The 24,588-nt window shown below is 31.4% G+C and overlaps 2 protein-coding genes across 4 annotated transcripts in view; one reads left to right on the top strand and one right to left on the bottom strand.

Annotated features, from left to right (window-relative positions):
• Positions 1-784: 784 nt before the first annotated feature.
• On the top strand, positions 785-3,231 carry LOC139515005 (uncharacterized). Its single transcript, XM_071304565.1, has 4 exons — positions 785-862; positions 1,364-1,469; positions 1,867-1,952; positions 2,539-3,231. The coding sequence occupies exons 1-4, from the start codon at positions 793-795 to the stop codon at positions 2,637-2,639; spliced, it is 363 nt and encodes a 120-aa protein (XP_071160666.1). The 5' UTR covers positions 785-792; the 3' UTR covers positions 2,640-3,231.
• A 2,661-nt stretch (positions 3,232-5,892) lies between these two features.
• The window catches only part of LOC139517979 (atrial natriuretic peptide receptor 1-like), a 51,531-nt gene continuing 32,835 nt past the window's right edge, over positions 5,893-24,588 (bottom strand). For 2 of the 3 annotated variants that reach the window (XM_071309553.1, XM_071309556.1), the window contains exons 9-24: positions 23,181-23,304; positions 20,757-20,822; positions 19,168-19,245; positions 18,129-18,233; positions 17,616-17,687; positions 16,939-17,089; positions 15,840-15,989; positions 14,979-15,156; positions 13,719-13,868; positions 13,039-13,162; positions 12,038-12,106; positions 11,093-11,267; positions 9,594-9,692; positions 8,798-8,889; positions 7,701-7,809; positions 5,893-6,488 (exon numbers count right to left, since the gene is read on the bottom strand). In XM_071309553.1, the coding sequence (XP_071165654.1) occupies positions 7,735-7,809; positions 8,798-8,889; positions 9,594-9,692; positions 11,093-11,267; positions 12,038-12,106; positions 13,039-13,162; positions 13,719-13,868; positions 14,979-15,156; positions 15,840-15,989; positions 16,939-17,089; positions 17,616-17,687; positions 18,129-18,233; positions 19,168-19,245; positions 20,757-20,822; positions 23,181-23,304 (1,708 nt within the window). In that variant the 3' untranslated portion in view covers positions 5,893-6,488; positions 7,701-7,734. The remainder of the gene's footprint in view (positions 6,489-7,700; positions 7,810-8,797; positions 8,890-9,593; positions 9,693-11,092; positions 11,268-12,037; positions 12,107-13,038; positions 13,163-13,718; positions 13,869-14,978; positions 15,157-15,839; positions 15,990-16,938; positions 17,090-17,615; positions 17,688-18,128; positions 18,234-19,167; positions 19,246-20,756; positions 20,823-23,180; positions 23,305-24,588) is intronic. The other variant, XM_071309555.1, reaches the window with a different exon arrangement.

Here is a 24,588-nt window from a genome sequence, read left to right as displayed (position 1 = left end):
GTAAAGGTTTTCATCAAAGCTTAGTTCCAATATTTTGTTATACTTTTCATTTCTTTTCTCTTATTTTGTTACTTTTGCATTTCTAATGAATTTATTGTAAGCTTTATTTTAAAGATGTTATTCTGATAATTTCAACAAGTGCAATGAAATAAACTTATCATAGATACCAGGATTAAATTATATTAAGATTACTTGTAATTCAAATATCTCTTACTTAATACGTATCGTTGTTTTCTTTTTCAACAAGTTTCAAATTCACACAACTGATCTGAAGACGATTTATTATTCATCTTACTTCATCACGAAAAGTGTTCAAATTATCATAAAAAACTCCTTGTGTTGAGGTAGCTAGCATACAAACTTCATTAAAACATTGTCTTAATAATTCCCATGAGCGTACCTATAGTTCCAGTAACACGCCGTGTGGTAGTGACGTATTCTCTTCACGAAATCATGAATGAAATCCTCTGAATTAAAATGATTGACGGTTTCCAAATGATTCTATTTATACATACATTACTGGAATTAATCGTAATGCCCTTGAATGATTACGTTGTATTTTCCACTCCATCAAGCAAGTTCATATATACGGATATAACAATACGCTTGATTACGCAAACTTTAAATTTGCTTTATTTAAATTAACTGAAATTTAAGACGACTAATTGGGAACAATATCATTTCCGTGTATTTGATAAATTCAACTGAATCTGAAAAAAGATCGGCAAAAGGTATAAAAGATAAAATATAATCATATGTAAGCATTTCCGAAATATATCTTTAATAAGAGGCATGGATGTTACATATGTTTACGTATTTCTTTTAACAATCTTCAGTGTAATATTAGAAGTATCTTGTCAATGTAAGTTATCTAATATACTATGTTTAATTCTGTTTTGCTCAGGTGCACTTTCTACTTTAGAACATTACATGTGGACTGCAATATTTGAATTAATTTTGCTGTCAACAATTGATTAGTTATTTGGATCCTTGGTTTAATTTTTCTCTCCCGTAATGAATGAGTCGAACAGTGTATAGGATTTGTTTTTTTCTCAATCGATTTATGAATTTCGAACAACGGTATACTGTTGTTGCCTTTATTTATAGGAGGAAACCTATATTTTATACAAGAGATTTTCCTTCTTATTTGTTTTTTTTTTATCATATAACAAAACGTCCAATGAACTATAAATTAGGTACACACAGTGTTGGTTTAATTGCTTTTAGTTGATAATTTGATATTTTTAATATTTCATAATTCTTAATAAATATAAATATTTCTTCAGAAAGTCGACTCTAACGCGATAGTTGAGTAGAAATTTACTTTTTCCGATTTTAAAATCGATAATATTTTTATTTTCAGCTACACAAGAGGAATGTCCAGCAACCTATCATCAATGTACAGGTGGCACATGGTGTTGTTTGGAGGGTCTTTATTGCACAGGAACATCTCTATGTGTATCAATTAAGTAGGTAAATTGTAATAAATCATTTCAAAAGTTGTCGACGTTTTTAATCGAGCACTTCTTGTCTCTGTTCAAAGTGTAAGACTCTTGACTTTATACATCATGTAAAGAATACAGGTTAATTTCTACAGCAAAAACAACAGATAGTGATTTTTTTTCTACTAAATGTCGCACCTATTTTGCGTGTGTTTTATATATGGGATTAAAGGATGGATGTTCTAATGTTTGAGATAATTCTTACTATAATGGACATTTTTTCAATTTGTTTTAGTTATTCGTATGGGCACCTATTATGTGGTTTCTGCTTTATTGGCGTTTATCCAACGCCTTCTTCAATATATAAGGTCATTGAAATATGGAAAAGGTAAGGCATCGAATTATCTGTGTTTTTGTATTTCAGTGGTATGATAGTATTGGTGATATTGGCATCTGTGGGACTTGGAATTTTACTTGCAGTTGTTTGTGTCGTCTATTCCAAATGTACAGGTAAGTTTCAATTGTTTATCGTTTATTAAAACTTGTTTCTACGAATGTAATAAAATGAAAGCTGTTTATTTTCGACGAAAACAATACTTAATCTACATAAGTGATTCATACGACAATTATTGTATTGACTTTATTCCATACAAACATATTCTTTATTGGCAGTTCCCAGTGAGAAACGGAACCTTATAGAAAACAAAATAATATTGTAACTAACGAGTACATGCACTAATATATGCATTTTAACCATGAACATACAGTTTTAAAACTGTTTGCAACGTATAATGACAACAAGGCTTTTGTAAAGGATTTGTCACACTTTTAGTTAACTGTCAGAAATTTCACCAAGCTATCAAACCGCGAGCGGTTAATGGACATAACAGTGCTTCGAATAAGTCATGCTGAAAGGGAGGTTCATCTTGTAACAGAAATTCAAAATGTGTTAACTTTAATACATTAATATTTATCTACACTCCCCCCCTCTTCCCCCAAATTGTATATTATTTGACATTACAAATCATATTTTTTAAGTGGTAAGATTTTCATTCTTTATATCATATTGTTCTTACATACAACATGTTTATTGTAGAGATAAAACACAAGAAAATACAAGTGAGACCAGCGAAACAACATGCTACCATTCCCGTAAAAAGTGTAAATCATCATTCGCCACCATATTTCGTTGTTTAACGTGTATATTCCATCTTTTATTCCAAACTGTGCATATTCACGGAGAATTTGAGATGGATAGATATAAGTCGTAAAGAAGTGTAGAATTAATGTACAATTAACATTAATACTTGCGTTACTAGCGATTAAATGTTCGTGTGTACTTACACTTCTAGTATCAGCGTTCTTCTACTTGGTTTTGATGGAGGGAACATTCTTTCCCATTATCAGCGGTGTACGTGACAGTTGATATACATGGATGGAACCTACCTTCACAGTATCAACTGAATGACAGATGATTTACATGGTTAGAACATTTTACCTTCGCAGTATCAACAGAATGACAGATGATTTACATGGAAAGAGCCTACCTTCTCAGTATCAACAGAATGACAGATGATTTACATGGTTAGAACATACCTTCCCAGTATCAGCAGAACAGATGATTTACATAGATGGAACCTACCTTCTCAGTATCAGCAGATTAGATGAGAAGGAAAAAGACGGGAGATACTGATGTGAAGATTGAAATGAACTTATTTTGTATAGCCTTAAATTTTAAAGCCATTGTTAAGTTCACCATACCACTACAATGATTGTTTGTATGATATTAGCCGTTCAATAAAAAAAAATTAATAAAATTAGTGCTTTTCTTTCATAAGGTCTAAAAATGTGGTTTTTTTTTAAAACTATTTAACTAATGTCGCGATGATTATGTGATGAACGAAGTCCCAGTTTATTTACATTTCTTTTTTATTTGCTTTTGATGTGTTGCTATTCTGTGTTGTGTTGTAAGTGTTAGGCTTCAGATAATAATTAACGTCTTCAAGTTTACTCTATATTTCTTAAATTTTAAACGCCAGTATATGCCCATGAGGAGGATTGAAATAATGAACCGTTTTTTGCTTAATTATTCCCAAATTTGCAAAATCGAGAAAGGGTACATATTTATAATATTCGCCCGAATCTGAGAATTGGTGAAAAAATAAGAATAAGTAGAGAATTTTAAAGATGTGCCATCAGCAGCTAATACCAAGAAACAAAAAGAAATTGCATTAAACAACAACTAACGAGTTCACGGCTAAAGAATGGAATCGCTTTCGTTGCATTTCATGTGTTAATGAGTATGGCGTTGCTATATATGGTTTGTAATATTAATGGGCGGTGACGCATGTCAAAGATTAACAGCTGACCAAAGAAACTAAAATGTTCTTTCTGTAAATTACGCATGTCAATAACCTATTGGCATGCTTACAATGCTTTGCACAATACGTCTCTTATTTATAATAATTATATATAGGGAGATATGGTATGAGTCCATCCAAGTCACAATTTATAAAAGAAAACCATTATAGGTCAAGATACGGTCTTCAACACGGAGCCTAGGCTCACACCGAACAGCAAGCTATACAGGACATCACACATTACAAGGGTAAAACCATTCGAACGGGAAAACCAACAGTCTTATCTATATAAAAACGAGAAGCGAGAAACATATGAACCTCAAAAACAGACGACAACATCTGAACATCAGATTCCTGACTTAGGACAGTTGCACACAATTGCAGCGGGATTAAACGTTTTAATGGTACCAAACCTTCTCCCTTTTCTGAAACAATAGTATCACATCATAACATAGAAAGTCACACTATAACATATCATTTGGAATTGCTTTACTCAATCAAAAAAAAGTAATAACACAAATTAACACACAACGAAAAATAAATTTGATCTATGATACAATGTAAATACATAGTTAATAAATATTTAGTTAAGAACATGTTCATATAGAGAGGGTTTTCCCCGTAGAGTTTTTATTTCATATATATTAGTATATGTTTTGTCGTTATATTTTCATTGACATTTACAAACCCGATAATGATTTATATAATATTTAACAGTTTACCCTCCAAATATATTCTTGATGGCATAAATGCAAAACTGTGTTCTATTTATACTATGTTGTCTTCTTTGAAACCAATCGTATGTGTAGTTTTAGGAAAGCTAGTAGAAATAAAATGGAATCATGGTTGAATCTAATTTTAAAGTTTATACCGAATAACTTGGGAAAATGGATCTGTTATTGGTTACTTAACTATCTGGGACAGATCTAAAAAATAAAGGCAACCGTAGTATACCGGTGTTTGAAAGTCATGAATGGATTAAGGTAGCACTCCACAGTAAGGTTTTTTTTTCAAAAATGAGAGGTAGTGTACTATAAAATTAATTTATTGGATAGTTGAAGATTAAAATAGCCTTTATAGTGGGTTTGTATAAACATCAAGACTATGTTACATAATGTGTTTGTCGCATGAACTTTGTGATTAAATTTTACGAAAAAATGAGGAAGACACCCGTTTTTTATTTGATCATTAGGTAGATTAATGTCAGCAGTTTTTGAAAAGGTATCACTCAAAGGCATTCAAATTCTAGTTGATCCAAATTGTTGGGGAATATGTGACATTTGCGCCCCCCCCCCTTTTTTGCAATTTTTAAAGTAAATAAATGCAGAAGGTTGCCATGGATACACAAATAGTAATTATATTTAACCCTTTTAATTGTTGAAATGTTGTAATCTATGGAAGTTACTTATTACATATATATGCATAACATAAACAGTTAGGATAATGTATTAGAAAGCCAGTAATGGAAGATGATAAAACCTTTTGTGGTTCAATTTTAATTTTATTTTCTAAATGTAGAGTGCTACCTAAGAGAGAGAAAACCAGGCTTACAAACTAAAAAAGGAGGGAAACAAGTCAACTATAAGAGGAAAACAAAGGAACAACAGGAACACTAAAGTGCAGCAAAAACAAACGCCAAAAGACATAGAAACGAACTATTTGATAACAACTGCCATGTTCCTGACTTGGTACATGACCTTTTTAGAAGCAATGTTGGGTTTAATGATATATAGATAAGCATGCTGAATTCACGGAGAAAGATCATGTGTAAAGTGAACGAATTGTTAGACTGGTGACATATATTTTTGGAATATAATTCTGACACAATAAAAACATAAACTGAACCAAATATCGTACATGGTATCTCTCATACAATATATTTATGTATTTGCAACCTCTTTGTCTGAATATAAGTTTTATGAGTATAAGTACAACTATTCTTTAAAATGGTATATTGTGACATATGGTTTTAGTTTTTCAATGCTCTTCAACTTCATACTGAATTTGGCCTTTTTAGATATTCTTATTTGAACATCATTGGTAAGTTTGTTGAAGACGAAACGCCAGTCTGGAATACACAATTACAATCCTTGTATCTATGGTATGTTTATTGTAAATAATAATGCCTCATCATAGGGTCAGATTTTGGTGCTTGATGTAGGTTTTTATTGTCAAAAGTTTTTGGCTATTTCTGTTATCTTTCTTGTATATATAAAAACCATTAAAGTATAAATAAATGTTATCAATAATGTTCTTACTCACTATTGTATCAATGATAATAAAACATTACAGCATTTTTATTTGTCATGACAGCTGAAAACTATAACACTATTGAATGCTTCTTCATAGAATATAGAATATCTATCAGTCGACAATTTCAATTTTCAATACAATATATCAATCAATACAGTATTTTACGCAGAGCTTTATATAATGATAACATTTAAACAGCCAGAAGATGTACGATACACATAAACAAATTCTTTACAGACGAAAAACATTTTCAAGTTGGGAACGTTTATATAAACGTGATGACAGTAGATATGAAATGGTGTATATCATCAATGAAAGATTGTTTCGCAGCTTGCAGGTTTCCAGCTCTCTTCCATCATACCTCATATAGTCTTTGGCTTTTTTAATACCGTCAGTGCAGGTAACTGTTGGTTTTAAATCGGTTTCAGTCAACCTGCAATTGAAACTTTTAAAGATCAATCAGGCTGTATTAACTCTAGTGCTTTATTCACATCTTCAAAAGAAACTTTTATAGTGAAATTTCAGTGTCCATAGTAATGAAGCTGTGTGTACATGCAGAGGCTATTTCTTTGAAATATTGCAACAAGAAAAGTTATAAGTATTTTGATGCACAAAAACACATTTGAAGAAAACTGATTAGAAATAGGGCTGTACCATGCATGATCTGTCATATCAGTAGGTAGATCAAGCCCTATTCAGTCTCAACCGTGAATGATATATCATGTTAGTAGGAAATAGAAGGTAGAGCAAGTCCTTTCCAGGCTCTACCATGAATTATATATCTTATCGCACCGCGGGTAAAATATCACGTTGTGATTGGTTTAACGCCGTCACATATTGACCCCCTATAAGACCGTAGTGGGTTAGTAAATTTCATAGGGGGTTCATTACGCATTAATGGTGACGTGATCTATTAATGGTGTTGTGTTTCATTGGTTTTTTTTTCAACATAACACAGCAGAAAAAGTCCAGCGTACGATAAATTCGTTATACGGTTAACTACTGACCCCCTACGTACCATAGAAGGTGAATAAAATCAATAGGGGATTCGGCCTCCGGCCTCCCTCCTATGAAATTTACTAACCCTCTATGGATCCGTAGGGGGTCAGTAGCGAACCATATAACTTATGATATTAGTAGGTAGAGCAAGTACTTTTCAAGTTCTACAAAAAGTTATCTGTTATATCATGAGATAGAACATGCCCTATTTAAGATCTTCCATGAATGATCTGTAATATCAGGTAGAGCGAGTTTTACTCTGGCTCTAACATGAATGATCTCTGTTAGGTCAGTAGTTACAGCAAGCCTATTCGGGCTCTATCATGATTGATCTGTCATATCGGTAGTTAAAGCATGCAAAGGTTTCAAAATTCCTAAGGCTCACTTCTTAACATATCATCTAAATAAATTATAAACGCCAGAAGATAGTCCAAAAATGTAATTTGAACTGCTTTTGACAAATTGAACCATTACGTTAACCAACACCACAGTTATGAGGGAAATAAAATCATTTGATATCCTCAGGATATATAGTTATTCGTTTTGTTATTGATAACCTAGCTTCAATTCAAAATTTGAGGAAAACATGTTAATTGCTATATGATTATAATTTTATAACAATGTGAAAAAAATATGTTTTCCATACCATTAATGTTAATACTTGAGTTTTCTGATAAATCCTATTTACTGGTATCTGACATTGTAATATCTATCTTGTAACCCTTTATCCAATACGTTGTCATTAAGCCTTTTCCCTGTAAAAGTTAACATATTTGAACTCAAAAGGAGAAAATATTTGTTTATCAATTAGCAGATTTTTTTTTATATTTAAATGTTGAAAGCAGTCAGTTGCACATTGACTTAAGTTTATTACAATGTACATGTATAATCAATATAAGTTTTTTTCCGCTTCAGAAATGATAAAACGTTTGTTGTCATATTATTTATATCTTCTGCAAATTTAATTTAACAGACACCATCACGAGTTGGTTAACTTTTATGTGACATGTGTGACAGGTGACAAACAATTTATAACTATTGAACAGCGGTATACTAATGTTGCCTGTATTTATCACACGACAAAAGATATCAAAACTATTGCACTCATTATTGTTGATAAAACCATTTATTTATAATAAGAAGTATGATCATAAGAAGTATGATCAATCATAGCAGATGTCACAATAAGAAGATGTGGTATGTTTGCCAATGAGACAACTCTCCACAAAAGATCAAATGACACAAAAAATTAACAAATATCTGTCACCCATACCCCAGTCAGCTATAAAATGTCGCTAGGGGACAAATGTTTATATTTATTTGATATTGTTTCAGAACTATACACCTCTTAACTCGACTTAAGAAGATGGCTGTACAAATGCACATTTGTATTACCTTTAATGAATTTAATTAACGTGTATTGTTCCTATTGTTTTGAATATTGTATATGCATGTACAGAATTGACTGTTGATGTTAAAACTGTTGGTTTCTCTGATGTTAAAAGTCACATGTTTAGTTAATGATTTTAACGATTGTCTATTGTTGTCTTATATTTTATGTTCAAACAAGCTTGTGGTGCGAGATTGTATAGATGTTTAAACTAAAAGTAAACAAAATAAATGAAAACAATTGTAGAAGCAGAATTGTATTCTTATTTCATCAGCTTGAATTTTTGAAATCAACTGAATTTGACCTTTCATTCAAGTATAATACAATGAATTCCAAAACTATACGTTTCTTACTTTAATCTGCATTGATCCTCTACATTTAACGTCAAATTCAGAAAAATTGTCAAGCAACATCTTTGTGGTTTCACTGATATGTATCTTCATTGCTAAAACAAAAGTCAATTATTGTACATACGTTTCATTTTGTACCAAAAAATAATAGGAAAATTTGAGTATATATTTAACATTTTGATCCATTTAATCCTGTGTTGTTCTATTATAACTCTTCGAAAGATAAAAGAATGAAGACGCAGAACGTTTATCTACTAAGGACGGTAATTGGGTCGAATAATAAAAGCAACAGTACTTGGTTTACTGATGTTTCCATCTTAAGAATGCATTTATAGGATACAAATCAAGGTAAAAGAAAAATGAGGTAAACGCATGAAATATAAAATAACGATATCTGAGCTTTGACAGGCTATTCATGTAGTAGCCCGACATGCGAATTAAAATCAGTCCAGATTCACAATCAGAAAAGTTACATATCAGACTACTTTCTTTGTCTGCTGAAGTAAGACCGCTTAAAAAATGTGTGAAAGCATAACAATTATAAAATCGTGAACACTCTTATAGATTTAGTCTATACTATTGTTTACCATCCTCTTGCCCGTTTGTAAATTGTCTCTTGCTTTTTACGCATACTAAAATCAAAATATTGCTTGTTAAACGAACTGAGCTTTGTTTTTATTTTCAAAACATCTAAAGTTTAGTGTTCACAACCTGTCCTTCAATCAGAAATATTTTGAATGCCAACACATGCTCATGGAATAGAATATGGAAATTACTTGTTATACATCATTTACTGTACCTTCGCCATTTGATTCCATTCTTGAAGCCGTGTTCACTGTATCGCCAAATAAACAATACCTTGGCATCCTCCTACCCACAACACCTGCACATACGGGTCCTAGAAGAGTTAATGTTTTGTTTATCAAATATTTGTCTTTTTTTTTAGTTTGATTAAGATGGCAGATATTCGTAGGAAAAAGAAAATGTCAAAAATCAAATTCGTTTTTCTAAATGAAAAGAAAAAGATTTTTACAGCGGATTCCATTGAGTGTGTAGCGAAAGGTAATATCTCTGGTTAGCTTGCTTGTTAGCTGAACCGCGAAGTCATTATTAGGTTAGGCATACTACCTCCCTTCGAAGTAGCATAGTCCAACAGACAGATCGATTAGTTTTCTGTCGGACTAGTCTATTCTTAAAGTAGGGTAGTTTACCTAACCTAACAATGACTTCACGGTTCAGCTAACAAGCAAGCTAACCAAAGATATTACCTTTCGCTGCACACTCAATGGAATCCGCTGTAAAACAAAGTACAGCTTACTATTTCATTTAATGTATTTGTAAATTTTAACTTGATCTCAGTTAACTGTTGTTCAGTTTACTGAGATGCAGTTAATAAAAAAAATATTTACATGATAAGATATTCATGAAAAATATTTAGATAGTTCATAAAACAATCAACTTATTTGAAAAATAACTTTTCTTTCAAGGAAAAATACATAAAGAAATATCAAATACGAGTCCTGTTTAAAAATTTGCATCAGGATAAATTTTCAATTTGAATACTCCAATTTCTTTTTATTAATTGTAATATAAAATTGTTCCTCTTTCGGTTGCCGAAGGAATTATATTTTTCTTAGAAATAAACTCATCATAGATTCCAGGACTAAATTTAGTATATACGCCAGACGCGCGTTTCGTCTACAAAAGACTCATCGGTGACGCTCGAATCCAAAAAAGTTAAAAAGGCCAAATAAAGTACGAAGTTACTAAGAACTTATTACTGTAATTTATTTTCAATGACTATGAGGTTAACATTAGAGTCATCTGTTACTCGGAAGAAGGATAAGAAAAATCCATCCAAGAAGAATAAAAAGCAATTTGTATCTTTTGAGATCATGTTTATAGCTACTAAAACAGGTTTCCTATCTAGAAAAAAACACTTATATGCATAAACATTCTTGAAGCTTTCTATGTCGTTCTCTGATTTAATTTTCAAATGTCTAAGCGGTAAAATGCTGTTCGCAAGAAATTGTGCTTCCAGACATGTCAGTTTTAAAGGGTTTGAGTATATATTCCTAGCTGGCACTTACTACGAATTTAGTCATTGAAGTTGTTTCATGAGTGATTCACGCACTGACAGAGGAAAAAATGAAACAACTTTCATAAACCAGCCGATTACGTTCGGCGTACTTTTAAGAATTTTTATATTAGGAATTGATGTTATAACGTTTTTAAACACTCTCCTGTATATAAAGAAAAGTTGATACACTAAGCAAAGTTATTTGATCGAATTGTTACCTGAGTGAATTCCAATCCTACATTGTAATGATTTCTCCGGTTTGTGAGGAATCCTAAAACACTTGACCGAGTCCCTAATAGAAAGGGCCATCTGTGCTATTTCGTTAACGTGTTTTGTGCCATTAAGTACAGGTAGACCAGATACTACCATATACGCGTCACCTATGGTCTCAACCTGAAGAACAAATTTGTATAAAAATACAATTATTTCAAAGCTATTGTGAAATGCATTTACACATTTAAGAGCTATATGCCACAAATTAAAACGCCAGATTGTGTAAGCCAAATGAGCACTGCCCTTAAACATGTACAGCAGATCAATGTCGATTTTTAAGAAACCAAGTAGAATGAAGATGCAAACACAAAAGGCATTGATCCAACGAGCACTAGGACTTCATAAAAGATAGATAGTCGAAGTATTGCCCGACAACTCAGCACATGACCGAATGAGACCGCTCAGACACTCTAACTAATTATTACAATTTTGAATCATTTTATCAAACTCGCATCACTAAAAATCAGAAATATAACAAACTCGAAGAAATTATTCATAATATTATTTTCTCCTTCTCTTCCTACAAGATGTTATCAAATAGATAACGAGTAGTATTGTTAACCAATAGTGTATGTTATTTCCTCCTTTAATTCATTGAATACCCGTGTCACACAAAGACAGAACTCGCACCACTCGAAAAATATAATACAAACTCGCACCACTAAAGAAATGTTTTTAATGATTAGAGAGTTCTAGATTGTCTTTTCTTCTCCGAGTTATTTACTCCGTTTTCGACAGATAAAGCTTTAATAGAAGAAGCCAACCATGTCCTCACCTACTTTTTAGTTCATTCAATTCTCTCCGTTTATGTAAGTTACTTTGATTTGTCTTTTTTATCGATATATGAGATTATAACAACGATAAAATAATATTGTACTAATTTACCATACCTTATACACATCATAGCTGTCTATAATTTCATCAAAACAGTTGTAAAGATCATTTAGTAGATCTACAATCTAAAATTATAATAGAGGAGACATATATAAACTAAACCAACTTCATTGAATTCGATCAATGCTAAGAGTTAAAGAATCAACATAAATCAATGTTTTCTTTTTAATCTGGTGATGATTTATGATTAGAATGACACTGATTTAGATGCATCAATGTATTTATACAAAAGAAGCACGGTGGATGTCAACAATTAAGCATGAACTGCTGACCTTCTGAAGAATCTGAGTACACCCCCAGTTATTGGAGGGTTTGTGTTGTCAAAAACATCTGAGTAAACACTCGATTTTTGGAGGGGTTTGTGTTTCAAAAACATCTGAGTAAACACTCGATTTTTGGAGGGGTTTGTGTTGTCAAAAACATCTGAGTAAACACTCGATTTTTGGAGGGGTTTGTGTTGTCAAAAACATCTGAGTAAACACTCGATTTTTGGAGGGGTTTGTGTTGTCCAAAGCATCTGAGTATAACCCTGCTTATTGTTTGGATTTGTGTTTCTCGGTCGTCAGCTGTCTTTGTATAATAATCATTGAAGCTCTTGTTATTATTGATTGTCTGTCTTTGGAAGATTTTAAATGTTTTTACCACCTTATTTTCTGTCTCTTTTTGATTTTTTACATATGTTATGTCATTATAGGATAGAAAAAAGGACTAATATAATTTCCAGCATGTTATGTGACATATCTGTACTAAAACAATTTAATGTTCACGTTTTAAGTGTTTAGATCCCCCTTCTATGTACAAACCACATTGTTTGTAGTGTTTATTATACTTAAAATCGGCTTGAATGAAATTGGTAATAAAGTTGTTTTTCCTTTAACTTTAAAGATAGTGTCAAGTTTAGGACTTTTGAAAATTGATTTTGTAGTGAATAGAAATATAATTAGTACTGCTACGAATTACGAGATCATAAAAAATGTATGGAACTAAACAACTGTACCTGGAAAGGTGTACTCTGAGATGAAAGGTCAGTAAAGCCTACAATATCACTGAAATATATCGTTACACAATTAAACTCCTCGGGGTCAACAGGTCTTCCATCTCGTAATCTTTCAGCAACAGATCTAGAAAGTGACATATTATTGATCTTTACTGCAGCAATTGTAGAGTATGTGTCACAAACATTTGGTATGCTGATCTGTTTATATGTATGTGTAAAGGCAATATATGTTAAAATAAGGAGATGCGATAAGTTTGCAAATGAGAAAACTCTCCCCCACAGTTCAAATCATGAACACTATCAATTATATGTCATCGCACGACTTTTAACAATGATAATCTTTTCATGTCTATTTTACCTTATCAAAATAGGAAATGATGCAGACCCAATGTAGGGAAGATGTTTTTTAATATTTTGTGTTGTCCTGAAAATGTTTTTGTCTTTGCTAAATTAACGAGAATAATTTATGAAAAAAAGGATTTGGAAATAATTACATAAACGATACATATAGTGGAGCAGGTTCTATTTACCTTTCCGGAACCAAAACTGACCTTCGATTTTGGTTATGTTCCTGTATATATCTTATTAAATTATTGTTATTTGGCATAATGTTTGACTGTTCGCCTTATTTTTTTGTGGTGTTTTCTTTTTTTCTTAAAGGGGTTATTATGTTGCCGTACCGTGGAAGAACTTGGTACAAAAGTTCCTCAGACTTTCGTTTCTCCTCTAAGAATGCTTGTGTCCTTTCCAAAACAAGAGCTTCCAAATTATTTGCGTATTGTTCCATTCTTTTAAGTAACGCATCTAATACATTATGGTTTTTTGAAAAGCTAAAAGAAACAGATATTTTTTTTAATGACAATTGCAAACTACCCTTAAAATGTGTATACATAAAACGTATTGAACATACCAGCTTTTTATTGACTTTCCAGATCATGTAAGATTAGTAGTTTAAATATCAAAATGAAATCTTGTATTTTATATGCAACACATTGCTTTGAATAGGACAACAATGAAACGATATTGAAAATTACTTGCTATTCCATCACATGACTTCAAAAGGTTTTTTTTAATATTGCGTATGGTATAATTGGGTAAATTCAATTTTTCCACAAGAAAAACTGATTTGGCTTGGATTTTATATTACGCTTTGACGTTTTGGTTGATGAAAGTGTTAAAAATAGAAGGTTGAAAGATATTAGAGGGACATTCAAACTCATAAATCGAAAGTCAAAACAAACAACGCCATTCTAAGAAATGTATGTTTTCAAATGGACCCTGTTATTTGTCGTCGGTCAGTAATGATGGCCTCAGAGACTGTTATGTCCCTTATCGTTTGCTCGTGTCATTAGAGGCATGCTCGACCATAATAACAGTTCTTGAAGATATAACAAATCCATTATGAAAGCACCCATTAAAAACACTACCGCTGGTCTGTGCATTTGCTCGATAAGTTGGCGAAATTATGAAATATGATGGAATGTGTGTATTTTATTATTAGGTTTATAAAATTCTTATTATCATATGTGTGAATCCTATGATCTGTATTGCTTTTGAAATGAAGTATTATTGTCATAGTAAATATTGGCAGGATTCGGAGCAACTACTGTTTATTTCAAGATATGATATTATTGTCAAACAATGACAATTCGTTTTGTAGATATTGAAACTTGTATCCTACGATTCATTCAAAATTTAACATTTCCAAGCACATGTGTATCCTACGGTGCATTGTACTGGCTTATGATAATATATCTGCAAGGTCACCATTACAATTATCTTCGGTAACAACACATCTTTACATATTCATATGCCTTAATAGTATCTATATATCTTTCATTGTTATTTCAAATCGATTTTGTCAATTAAAAATCGTTGCAAAATATAGCGCAAAAAATGTATAGTGTTTTACTACGTCCGTATAAGATAAGTAATACTACCCAGTCGCCTCTTTGATTCTTTTTCCAATTATCATGAAATTCGGTCTATTCTGAGGATCTTCTTTCAAACAATCATACATAAGTGTGTCTATCCCTCTACTGAAGTCTTTATTATTTGTTTTAGGTAATGTAGGTCGGAATGGTGGATTCTCAATGTTAATGACTTTCAAGATGATTTCTGTATGCAATATCAAAGAAATAAGTAAAGGTAAAAGTTATATCTTCTGTTTCAAGTTAAATCACAATCATAAAACTGGAACTTTTAAAATGCCCCCCCCCTTTTTCCTCAAAGAAAAGGGAGAGAAAAATCTGATGGAAGACATATCTAAAAGTTTTAATTTATTTATGTTTGTATATTTGGAAATAGCGTGGATTTTATCATGCAGACTTAATTATATCTTGTACTTTCCTCTCCGGAACTTCTCTCTGTTTTTTATATTACAAAAAGAATCATAAAACGCAATTACCAATAATTGATTACCTTGTCCAGTGACTAATATGCAATAAAATACATGTGCAGGGTTGATAACGCAATGACGAAATATGAATGCAAATAGAAATGTTTCTTTTTTGATACTTTATTACATGGTCCAACACAAGTTTTAAATGTTTCCCAAGTTTGATCCTAACTTTTTATAAAGTCTGAATGTACATGCTTTCGAAGCCTTGGTGACAAATTAAAGCTGGTTAAATTCAAACATTATGGTGAAAGGGATTATATGCCGCCGAACTCATGGCAAAATATCCAGTTGATTGTGACCCTTATTCCGAGGAAGTACAGTACATATATCACTATTATAGTACATGCCATAAGTCAATACTAGTGTTTGATTATAGTATTTTCAATACTTATTCAACAACCTAGCGATGTAAACATATCTAATTCCTCGCTGTAAGGTTCGTTTCTGGTCAATATTTCATACAGTATTATCCCGAAGCTGAAGACATCACCCGGCTGCGACACTGTTCTGTCTTTTGTACGGAGATGTTCTGGTGCAGTCCAAAAGTTATCTTTAAATCAATTAAGATCATTGTATTATCAAGATAAGACTGTACAGTCGCTTCATTTTGCTTTTATTATATATACATAATAAACAAAAATAAAGAAACTATGAATAACTTCTTTAACCAAGACGCTTGTTTATATGCTTGTCAAAAGTCAAGGATCTCTTACAATATTTGGCTATTGGATAACAAATATTAACGAACCGATCTTTCGTAGATCATTTATATTTTATTCACAAATTGGTCGGACCTTGTGTAAGTAAGATCATGACATGTGGTATGGACTTCGTATTGTTATTCATTTTTTACTTCTGTTCTTTTTTACTTGCATTGTTATTCTTTATCTTCTGTTCTTTTTTGCTTGCATTATCGATCTTTATTCATTTGTATTTCATTCCTATTTAGCTGATTCGTCCTGAATATGCATGAAATATTTGCCACTGGACGTTGAGCAACCAACAATCTATCAATCAATATTTAGCTGATTGGTTTCTTGAAGTATATCAGACTGAATTTTAGGCCAAGAAAACAGTTTAATGAAATGCTCATACTGTTTAGTTATTGTTATTGCCAGAAAAGTCAACGTCGATTTCACGATTTGATTGTAAAATACATTGCTTTCGTTATAGTTTAGTGAATGTGACTGTGCAAAAACATTTGATTGCAATACGACATTAGTTTTCTTTTCAGAAAGACGTTTTTTAAAGTACAAATAAAATCAGATTTATCTATGAAATCAAGTATGCATGATCATTCAAGGTTAACTAATAAAAGTTGCATTTAAATTTCCATGCTGTATTTTCTCTCTTCCATTTTCATCCTATGACTATCAGGACTTCAACTAACTTAATCGCGATAACTATTTAGCCAGTCATTGTCAGATTTGTTTGTGAGAATGATTGATTGAGTGATTATAGTGAAATCAGACCCGTTCCCGAGTCTTAGAATAACTTACTGTCATGTCTAATTATTTCTTTGCACTGCTGTTTCAATCTTCTCAGTCCAAATCCCGTAACTTTTAAAACAAATCGACTATCAATAACACAGGAGTTACTTGTTAAACCCCCATGTATACATATATTACTTTGGTGAAGATAGGTCATTCCCTGTAAACAAAAATGTGCAATTATAGAATACAATAAGACAAGATTTTGTTTATACTAGACCTATTAACGTAGTAATAGGTATAGGTAAATAAGTCTGTCGATATTCAAATCTAGTCAATCCGGTCTTAAGACTAAGTGCGTTGACAGTGCAAACATCTCCTTAAAACAATACAGCTGCTCCGCGCGTTGTGTTCTTACAAAAGATATTTGTTTCAGTAAAATCTATGTTATGTCCTGGGATCGTTATGCTCCGGATAAGAATGGTGTAATTACGCACTAAAGTCTTTTACTTGTAAGGATAAAAGTAACACTTTGGTTTTTTTGTATATTTGTGACGAATTTTTATTTGAAAACTTTAAGTGATTGCTTAAATGAACTTTGAAATATGTACTTTGATTTACCTGAAACTTACCAACGCCCTTGTACCAACTGAAGGTATTTATATTCAGTGAATCAACTGGGGTGTTTATATTCAGTGAATCAACTGAAGGTATTTATGATCCGTGAATCAACTGAAAGTGTTTACCTGAATTAAATCTCGTATCAACGCCATTTTCAAATCTTTATCCAGATGAATAGAATCATTGAGTAACAAAGCCTGAAAAAAAATATATTTGTCATTTGTTCAGAAGCTTTTTGGTGTCTTGTTTACTTAAACTACAATCTTGTCGACAGTTTACATGTGATAGTCTCAAAATCATTTAATTTTATTATGTGATATATATAATTTTGAGTTGTTAATTCAATATTACGGATTTATTATTTATGAAAAGAAGAAGGTAAATGGTTTAAAATATCACCATCGAAATCACCAAATTCAGTAGTCGCGGAGAATAAAATAATTTCCGTTGATTAAACTGTTTTATTGCGTCCGTGTTTCTCAATTTTTAATTTAATGTCTGGTTTTCAGAATGATTTGTGTGTGGACATTTTACTTGATGATTGTGAAAGCATACTTTGTATCTTTTTCTATTTTTCTACATGTATGGCGAAATAGGATGCTCACAGTGTGTTGGAGAAAAAAATTAAACATATGTACCTGTAAATTTCCTCTGCAACATTTTTCTGTTAGTATCAAGATATGCTGATTTTTGGTGTGCAATCCAATGAATTTTGTCAGATTACTGCAGTTGAAATCTCGCATCTAAATATAAATGAAAGTATAACTGGGTCGTCTATATTTTTTTTTTTATTTTTTATTTTAATTTTAGAATTATTCCAAACTGATTTAATATGTTATATGAAATAATATCGCTTCCTTACAGCCAGTGTATTTTCCATTCGAGTGATACATGTCTAGTAATGACTTTACTATTATTAATGTTCCTAAATAGTGTACTTCTGTTTCGGTTTTGATATTTCCTGATGACGAGTATCGTGTTCAACACCAAGTTCATAAATGTTATTTTTGTTTAGTACATAAATAAGTGTACTATTTGGCTGTTTTCTGCTCTTTGTTCGGGTTGTCGTCTCTTTGACACATTCCCGATTTTTATTCTCAGTTTTAAGTAAACTATTATTTCAAGCATGTTAAGCACTTTTATTTTTACTTCAACACACGTTAAAAGTCAACAAAGAAAACCAAATTTATTCAAAAAACGAATATTTTCCCCCAATTTCATGGTTCTCGGTCGTAAAAAAGCCAAACAGATGTTAACTTAAACTGTTGTGTATTTCAATTTTAAAGAATGCTTTAGGATTAAATAAAGGCAACAGTAGTATACCGCTGTTCAAACTCATAAATCCATGGACAAAAAACAAAATCGGGGTAACAAACTAAAACTGAGGGAAACGCACCAAACATAAGAGGAGTACAACGACACAAAACTACAATGTAACACACACAGAAACGGACCAAGCATCAGACAAAATCCCACGAGAATAACAAATATAACATTAGGATTAACCGTGTATTCTGAAACTTGGTCATAGACAGTAAACATTGCAAACGTTAGTATAAAGTCATAAAAAAGACTTTTCTTCTTTTATGTGTTTTAAAAAAAAATTATTTAGAAATAAAAAGGTATATACAGACTATATGTGAAATGAAAACTTAATGGTGATATAACATTGATCACCTCGATCATTTCTAAGATCATCTTTCTGTCAATATTCAAATGTTTTGTTTCGAACTTTTTGAAATGTACATTGATTCCCTGAAATGGAAAAACATGTCATGAGTTTATACATGTCAGAGTAATTGTTTTACATTTAAAGTGTGAACTGAATTCCATTTGCGACGTAAACTACATACTACAGGTAAATGATAAAATTATTCAATTTCATTTTACAAATTTTTATCAAAACTGGATTAGTATAGTTTGTATATCAGAATCTATAGATAAGCTCGTACATAATCATATTTGATTAATGATGATGATGGTAAATGTATGTGACACGACCAGGACAAGAACATGATTTTGTCATATAAATATAATGTCTGTTTTGTTCTAGACCAACACGCTGTACCTGATGTTATCTTGCTAGATAACAATGTAACAGTTGGCAGGAAAACATGATATCCTATTAGGACACATTATTCTGACTCCGAGGCGACCGGTTTTTACTCTTACTCATAAATGCCATATTGTTAGTGTAGAAGCAGTAAATGTTTATTGTCATGTCTTTAGATTGACCCGCTAGTGGTTCGAACCCACGACCCGCAGCAATTGACACGTGCATGCTACCACAATATCACTGTTGACGGTCAATAATCCACATTGTCATTTTTTATTATTGCTAAATGAATAATGTTTTATACCGTATGCAGTATTTGTAATACTAAATGGTATCAGTATCTACATGTGCATGACAAAAATTCTAATTAAAACAAGAATGTATCCATACATGTAGTACATGGTGGTCCAATCGCACTTTCATTTTTTATGTTCAGTGGACCGTGAAATTTGGGTCAAAATTCTAATTTGGCATTAAAATTAGAAAGATCATATCATAAGGAACATGCGTACTAAATTTCAAGTTGATAGAACTTCAACTTCATCAAAAACTACTTTGACCATAAAATTTTAACATGAAGAGGGACAGACGGACGGATGGACGGACGAACGAACGAATGGACGGACGGACGGACGGACGGACGAACGAACGAACGAACGAACGAACGAACGCACAGAGCAGAAAACAAAATGCCCATAGATGGGAAATGAAAAAAAAAAATTTACGCAAGTACTTTGAATATAAGATCCTAAATTGTTTAATGATATCTCATTTGACACATTTTCGTATATATGTTCCTTAATGGTAACGATGTAGTAGAGGAATTGAATCCGTTGACAGACATTCGAATAGTATTTACTGATCAGACCGGAACGTCAAGCCAATGTTGTTTTAGATTAAACGTTCATTATGCCCTTCGATATTTTCTTACTAAAGCTATTCGAGGAACTTTGAATAAAGTCATATCCAGTTATATAACATATTGAAATAAACATTAAAGATAGCAAATCATTATCCTGCTTATGTACACTTTATATACATGCAAGATTGAGATAACCTCAAATTATATTCAATTAATTTATCAAAGATTCTTCTAAAGAATGCTAGACACAAACGTGAATGTGAATTACAGAGGAAAATAGCATAAAGAAATAGCATTGAGTGGCTGGTTTTTTGTTGTTGTTTTTTATGTATCCCGAGCTTTACTCACCTTATAAATGGCTTTATTCGCTAATAATCCATCATCATTTGATGTCGAAGAATGTTTGCCTGCCGACTTTAAAGAAAAAATGCACATGATTTACTTAATTGAAATTGAAAACATGAAAGAACTAAAATAATTAACCTTAATGGTATCATTCATAATGGAGCTGTCATGAAAGTCTTAAGATCTAACTTAATTATAAAACGCTTTCAAAACAATTTTAATTCTCTGTCTTGGAAAACCCGATATTGAATTATTTTTGTTTCTATATCATGATATACTCATGGATGGGTAACTCTCTTTTTGATTTATTAATCCTCCATAGTGGAGTAATAGTTGCAACATTGTCCGAAAACATAAAATTAGGAACTAAATGTCACGTTTTCAAAAGAGGGACGAAAGATACCAGAGGGACAGTCAAACTCATAAATCGAAAATAAACTCACAAAGCCATGGCTGAAAATGAGAAAAGACAAACTGACAAACAATAGTACACATGACACAACATAGAAAACTAAAGAATACGCAACACGAACCCCACAAAAACTAGGGGTGATCTCAGGTGCTCAAGCTTCACAACATATTTATTAACGTGTTCACTTTTGGAGTGGTGAGATGTTAACCTACATATAAACCAGGTTTAATCTACCATTTTCTACATAAGAAAGTGCCTGTACCAAGTCAGGAATATGACAGCTGTCATCCGTTCGTTTGATGTGTTATGGCTTTTGATTTTGACAAAATAAAGTATGTGACATTAAGAGTATTACAGCTGTTTGTCAGTCTTTAGATTTCTTTTTTATTTGTGGTCATGGTATTATCTTTTTTACTTCGATCGATCGATTTCAATCCCTTTTTTTGTTCTCTATCTATTTTTCTATGGCTTGCAACTGTATCAAATTACAAGCCTGGTATCTTTAACAACTTTTAAAATCGATTTCGATATTTATTTATTTGTATCACAATATTTTTATATTATTTACATATATACTGACTTTTCTCTGATTTTGTAGTAGGCTATTATAATTATTTATCCTGCAATCATAAATTAGAATTGAAGCAAATAGCTTTTATTGTAAAAGAGTGTGAAATTATATTCCATAAATTTAAATTGAATCCATATACTATTTAAATTCTAAACAGTTTATTGTAGTCATTCAGAAATTTTTATAAGCCGATACTGCTTATGTAAAGCAAAATTATATCCGGGTGAAATTTGATCCGGATGAAAAAATGTTACAGTTGTTGTTATTTTTTTATCCGGAGGAAAATATTTCCCTGGGAAATTTTTTCCTTTGCTGTGAAATTCTATCTAGGTAGTTAACTTATTTAATTGTTATAAGAAAAAATAATCTTTACAAATACTATGAAATAATAATAGTGTATTTGAATGAAAGCTTAATTATTAAAAAAAAAAAATATTATATTGGGAAATAAATTCACAAATTATCATTGAAAAATTTCCTGAAATATTCAAGTAAATATCATTCTTTTAAAAAGAAAATAATCATGAAACAAAAGATTGAAAACCAGAAGCAATTTCAAATATCATAATTGTGAAATAATATCATGATAAAATAAGGTAAGTGAAATACAGGTAAAAGTGAGTTGTTTTCAGATCTCAGTACAAATATAAATTAAAAAGTAAAGGTAGAAATACAGTTGCATTACTACTGTTCACAGTAATGGAAGAATTGGAGTATGATGATATTTTTAACTATATAAATAGTTTTGTCAGGGAACGATGTAGTTGTTGATTATATGGAAATCAGATAAATCATAGCATAATAATATATTGGAACAAAAGCAATTTCAACAGATAGTATTTATCTGTGAAATATTATCTGTCTTATCAATCATGTTGTAAGTCATCTATTTTATATAAATAAATTTATAAAAAATAAGATTCAAGAAAAATTTCTCTATGCAATAGATTCAGGAATATATTATATAAATATCTTGAAAATATAAATGCTCATAATTACCTTGCCTTGATTGATGAATTATGCAAATTTGTCCTACCTTTGTGAAACATTTTATAATTATAGTCAGGTATATATTGATTTCGAGTAACTTAAATAGTAGTTAATAGGACTCTATTTCACATAACACAGATAGATTTTCACTCCTAAGAAAAAAATCTACCTGTGAAATAGCATGCCTGGAAAAATTTACTGCGACAAAATATCCCCAGGATAAAATATCACAGGAGAAGAAATAAACCGTTACACTTACACTTTCGGAGAACCTGAGTTCAACCCTGTAATATTTTTGAATGTTTCGTTTGTCTCTGTGTATCGGTTTTCTTTGTAATATATTGTAGACTTGTTAGTCTTCTTATAGTTTTTACATTTTTTTTCATATCATTTTCAGTTTTGTTTACTAGGTGTCCTCTAGATATATTGCGCAACTTTATATACCTTTATATACCTTCGATAAACTAAACTCTGACATTATACTATGAACACTGCGAGATATAAACTTGCAAATGAGTAGATCTTCTTGTTCTATTCTCCACCAGTTACTACGGATATCATTCTCACGTCGATGCTTTCTGTGAAGATATAATTACAAGAGGATTTTGGTTGTAACTATTTACTAGTTTTGCTATTTGTTTTTAATTTTTTTATATTAAATAATATGTGGAAATAAAACAACCAGCAGTCAGAACTCCGGTGCTGTCGTGAAAATCACTGATACGATAGTTTGCTTTAGTCTATACGTGCTGTTAATTACTTTTTAAATAATTTTAATACTATTGATTTTTCAAAGCTCATCAGTTTCCTAACTGGCTTGGATTTCAAACTGTTTTGATTGTCGCACCACCGATGAGGCCTCTGTGGTACTAAACAAATAGCCTTATGTCATTTATTTCCTATTTGGAACCATTCGGTTGATACCATTTCAAGTGAAAGTTTCGCCCCGGTGATATTATTGATATGATAGCTTGTATGTGTAATTATTGTTCATAAAACGTTGGTATCACCCTAAACAAGTATGTATACGACCACTCGTAAATTGCCTGTGACCAGTTTAGGAATTTGTAAATGCTTTTCAGCTGTCTTATTGATTAAGGCACAAATGATTAGAGTATAAAAAGGAAATATTGGTCTGACGAACTGAAGTTAAGCCTGGTATCTTGAGTCAAATTTTTCAAACGAGTAGATAAATAAAAGACTTTTCGGAGAAACATATATTAAAATGCGACATTTAAATTGATCCACGAATATGAGTTAGTTTTAAACAGCTTAATGATTTTCCAGGATAAACATACGCTCATACACATTACACACTAAATGATTTAGCCCGGTACAGTGTACCAATTGCTACAGAAACAACGTATTCATAGCGAATATTGTACAGTATCCTGGTTTTGTATTTATGATTTTTTTTTATTTCCTAATGTATCATAAAATGAAAAGCAGAAATATTGTAAACTTCTTTGGCATTTGTCTCTAGTAAAGAATTGTCTTTAGTGAAGAATTCTTTCTTATATATAAGTTACATTATCTGAACTATCTCCCCTTATATTGCAAATTGGGAAAAAAATAATCAAACCAAAGTTATTCTGTGTTTGTAAATATGATAAAACACATAATTTGCATCATCAACATAAAAAGTCTTGAATTACAGGTTTCTATTTAAACATTTAATTAAAGCTCTAGGCTGAATGTTTTCTGATATTTACCATCTAAGATGGGGGATGACACCCAATACCTCTGGTTTTCAAACGACGGCCCGGGTTCGATTCCAGACATCGGAGCTTAAATTTTCAGACCTTGCGAGGCCGTCATGAGTAGTCAATGTCGTTATAAAAAAACCTGGTCGTCTAGCTAAA

The sequence above is a fragment of the Mytilus edulis genome, chromosome 3 (genome assembly GCF_963676685.1).
Source record: "Mytilus edulis chromosome 3, xbMytEdul2.2, whole genome shotgun sequence".
Lineage (NCBI taxonomy): Eukaryota > Metazoa > Mollusca > Bivalvia > Mytilida > Mytilidae > Mytilus > Mytilus edulis.
Note: the sequence above shows the minus strand (reverse complement) of the source record. Positions and strands in the feature narration are given on the sequence as shown.

Excerpts from the sequence above, each read along its gene's own strand:
- LOC139515005 (XM_071304565.1), top strand. The coding sequence starts at position 793 with ATGGATGTTACATATGTTTACGTATTTCTTTTAACAATCTTCAGTGTA. Across the intron at positions 863-1,363 it reads ATTAGAAGTATCTTGTCAAT|CTACACAAGAGGAATGTCCA; the intron begins GTAAGTTATCTA and ends TTTTATTTTCAG. Across the intron at positions 1,953-2,538 it reads CGTCTATTCCAAATGTACAG|AGATAAAACACAAGAAAATA; the intron begins GTAAGTTTCAAT and ends TGTTTATTGTAG.